The 3,827-nt window shown below is 54.8% G+C and overlaps 1 protein-coding gene across 1 annotated transcript; it reads left to right on the top strand.

Annotated features, from left to right (window-relative positions):
• The first annotated feature begins 443 nt into the window (after positions 1–443).
• On the top strand, positions 444–1,860 carry LOC124648903 (phytochrome A-associated F-box protein-like). The gene has a single exon (XM_047188587.1). It carries the CDS (start codon positions 511–513, stop codon positions 1,633–1,635), a length of 1,125 nt encoding a protein of 374 aa, XP_047044543.1. The 5' UTR covers positions 444–510; the 3' UTR covers positions 1,636–1,860.
• The last annotated feature ends 1,967 nt before the right edge of the window (positions 1,861–3,827 follow it).

Below are 3,827 nucleotides of genomic sequence, written 5' to 3'. Positions count from 1 at the left end.
TGCCAGCAAGTGTTTTTTTTTTGTTCAGGAGATTGTTGAAGTTCATGCTACAAGATAGAATTTATCTCAAGGTGAAATTTGTATTATGATCTAAATTTCATATACTAAAAGGAGAGTAACTTCCGACGAGTGAAGCGAGCGTCGCGGACCGAAGTCGTAAGTTCGTGGATAAGACACGACAAGTCTATGTTCAGAAATTTGTTCAGGAAAATAAGAAGTCTCCTGCTGGAAGAATGTTGAGCCCCTCATATTTGATCGAATATAAAATATCTTGCATGTTGACACACGGCCGGAGAGTGACCGCTCATGATTGGCGACACAAGTGAACACCACACCACGGCCTCCATCCACTCGTTGCGATCGCAGGAAAGGAATTTAATACGCATCGTCTATCCGCCAGCTTACATCACCGCCACACAAAAACCCACACACAATAACCGATTTCCCACCCGAACGGTCAGCAGCCAGCCGCGTACCAAGAAACCAGGAGAGAGCACGACGCAGCCAGCCATGAGCGCGTCCGAGCAGGAGGAGGAGATCGCCGGCCCCGTCGCCGTCAGGAGGAGGCGGGACGGCAAGGAGGCGGCGGCGGCCAACGAGGAGCCGGCGCTCGCGGCGCTGGCGGACGACGTGCTGCTGCAGATCCTGGGCCGCCTGGAGGAGGACCCGCGCGACTGGGCGCGCGCCTCCTGCGCCTCCCCGCGCCTCGCCGCGCTCCTCCGGGCCGCCTGCTTCCCGCCCCGCGTGTCCCGGGCCCTCCCCGCCGAGCTCCTCCCCGCGCCGTCCGCTGACGGCAACCCCGCCGCGTGGGCCGCGCTCCACAAGATGTCCGTCTGCTGCCCCGGCCTCCTCCGCGCCGGGATCCTCCTCGAGCCCTCCGACGACTTCGGCCTCGAGCTCGACATCGGGCCCGACCTCACCGTCCCCGCCTCCTCGTCCTCCTCCTCCCTCGAGCCCACCGCCACCTCCGAGCCAAGAACCACCCCGCTGCCGAACCCCAGCCACCCACCGGCCGACCCCGACGCCGCCGTGTGGTCACTCTACGATGACCTCTACCTGGACGCGGCGTACGACTGCACCTCCGAGGCGCACATCCCTTCCGCCCCCGCCCCCGCCCCCGCCCCCGCCCCCGCCGCACCGGCAGACTCGCCCCCAACACCACCACCAGCACCACCACCCAATGCCGGCCGGCGGGGCGTGGCGTCGGGGACCCGGCGGCGCCCGCGGAGGTGGCTGGGGCCCGTGGGCGCGCACCTGGCGTCGGGCTCCCGGACGCTGAGCCGCGAGCAGGGCAACAAGCTCCTGGCCAGCCGCTTCCGGGGCGACCGGCTCTACATCTGCGACTGGCCCGGGTGCGTGCACGCGGAGGAGCGGCGCAAGTACATGGTCTTCCGCGGCGTGTTCCAGGACTTCGCGCGCTCCCAGGTGCGCCGCGCGCTCCGGGACACGCGCCGCCCCACCGTCGCCGTCGACTGCGCCTTCTGCGGCTGCACCCAGGCCTGGGACCTCTACTCCGCCTTCTGCCTCCGGAGCTTCTACGGCTACCACGACGACGGCGAGCCCGTCGTGCGCGCCTACGTCTGCGAGAACGGACACGTCGCCGGCGCATGGACCGAGCGCCCGCTCTACTCCTGAGTCCGGACTCTCTCTCCTCCGCTGGCAACAACAATGGCCGGCGTGCCACGCTCTGCCGTCGTGGATCTCCGCGAGCTCTCAGATCGTGCGTGAGTAATGTATCTTTTTCTCTTGTTGATGTCTTGATGATGATGCGGAGCTGGCGATTCAGATTTCGCGTCCTCTGGTGTAAGTGTAACTCCTATGCTTACCGTAACGAAGAATGGAAGTGGATATTTCCATTAACACTGTGGTCTGGTAAATCTGGTGCTTTCTCCGTTGAGTTCAGATGAGCTCATGTGCTGCAATTACAAATTTTATTAATCTACTCCTTCATTGCAAAATCAAAGTTCATGTATACATTTTTTAAAGTACTACAAAACTTATATAGTAAGTACACCCCGTCATCACCTAAGAACATATAATTTACATCATATGGAGAGGCGAGTTTTGAGAGCAGAAACAGATGATATAAAAAAGTGAGAATGGGCAAAAAACAGGTGATGTATTTTACATCACCACAAACATATGGATGAACTTTGATGAATATTATGGAACAAATGTCACATATATGCTAAATAACATACAAATTAAGATCAAGCACACACATATCATCAAGTTCAAGCATTGCATAGTTCAACAAGCATATCATGGTTCACCATACACACAAACATATGAGAAGTTTGACAAACAAACATAGACAAGCAACATAGTTCAACAGCTTTTATCTTCAACTAGTGGAGAAGAGACAAACATAGCAAACATGGACAAACAAACATGTTGGCTGATGCTAGTGGAGAAGAGACGCCACAACAAGATGGTACCTCAACAGCTTTTCCTCCCTCTCCTCGGCTCGACGAGCCTCTTCCGTAGCAAATTTTTATCCTCAACTTGTGCCTTGAGCTCCTCAAGGCCTCCAACCTCTCCTCGTTCGCCGCCTTCCTCTCCTCGGTCACACGCAACTCTTCTGTCTCTTTCCTCTTCATCATCTTTCTTTCTTCGGCCATCTCTTTTCTCACATTCATGATTTTTTGCCATCGATACTACAATATTGAAAACAAGGTAATACATTTCTATGTCATTGCATTGCATTTGATTTTGCACAGTTGCAAAAAAATTGAAAATTCATACCTCTCGGCCATTTCATCGACCAACTTGCGACCGACCAGCGATGCGTGAGAACACCGGCTCCTCCACGGTAGGGGCAGTGGTGGGGGTGGCGCAGGGACCACGAGCTAGGCGATGGCGTTCGAGGGGTTCTTTCCACACCCGCCGACCATCTTCTTCTTGGTTCATCGAGGAGCGGGTGCGGTCGGTACCGACGCAGACGTTGTTGGTGCTGCCCTCTTCGAGCGGCCACCTTGCCCTTCTCCGTGGGCTTCAGTCCCTTCGGCTCTGACGGAGCAGCATCGGATGTGGTCGACGCAGTGCTTGGGCGCGGCGAAGACCGACCGACGGACGAACGCGCTAGGGTTTGAGGCCGCGGCGGCACTCGATTTCCCTAGGAACTAGCCGCCGGTGGCGACGGGAGGGCCGGCAGGGGCGGGCGGGGGCTACGGATGGTTGGAGGAGGGATCCATGGCTAGGATTCAGCCATCGGCAGGGCGGTCGGGCTCGCACGGGTGAGAAACTAGGAAACGATAAAGTGACGGTTGAAGCTTGCACCTGGCCGTTGGTATACGATACATCACCTCCTAGGTGATATATATTTCAGCAAGATGTAAAAAAAATTTGGATCGCTTTTTACATCTACATCATCTGCTAGAGCTGTTTTGGGGGGCCAAGGTGATGTATATGGTGATGTATATGGTACTTATTTTACATCTACATCATCTGCTGGAGATGCTCTAATAAGAGGTTCTTTTTCTTCCTCTGATTGGATAAAGTTCACTTTCCTTGATCTCTATCATTCTTCTGGCATACATCCTTTTTTATTCGTTCATTTCTGATTATTCTAAGTTGCAACTTGCAAGTTAGGGCTACCATCAGCCAGTATATATCAATGATTGTCACAGATCGCCCTGTGATATGATAATCAAAATTACCAGAAAAAGAAGTTCTAGTGTGCGTACGGTTGATAACTCTCCACCCCCTTTGGGCAATTGGCACTGATCCTCTGGGATTGCATGCATGGGACTCCCCACCAGAAGCAATAACAAAATCCCCCTGTCTGTACTTCCATGCAAACTCTATGCTTAGTTGATCCCCCGTTA

The sequence above is a fragment of the Lolium rigidum genome, chromosome 4 (assembly GCF_022539505.1).
Source record: "Lolium rigidum isolate FL_2022 chromosome 4, APGP_CSIRO_Lrig_0.1, whole genome shotgun sequence".
Lineage (NCBI taxonomy): Eukaryota > Viridiplantae > Streptophyta > Magnoliopsida > Poales > Poaceae > Lolium > Lolium rigidum.
This window is presented reverse-complemented; position numbering and strand designations above follow the sequence as displayed.

Bases quoted from the DNA above. Each gene is read 5' to 3' on its own strand.
- LOC124648903 (XM_047188587.1), top strand. From the start codon at position 511: ATGAGCGCGTCCGAGCAGGAGGAGGAGATCGCCGGCCCCGTCGCCGTC.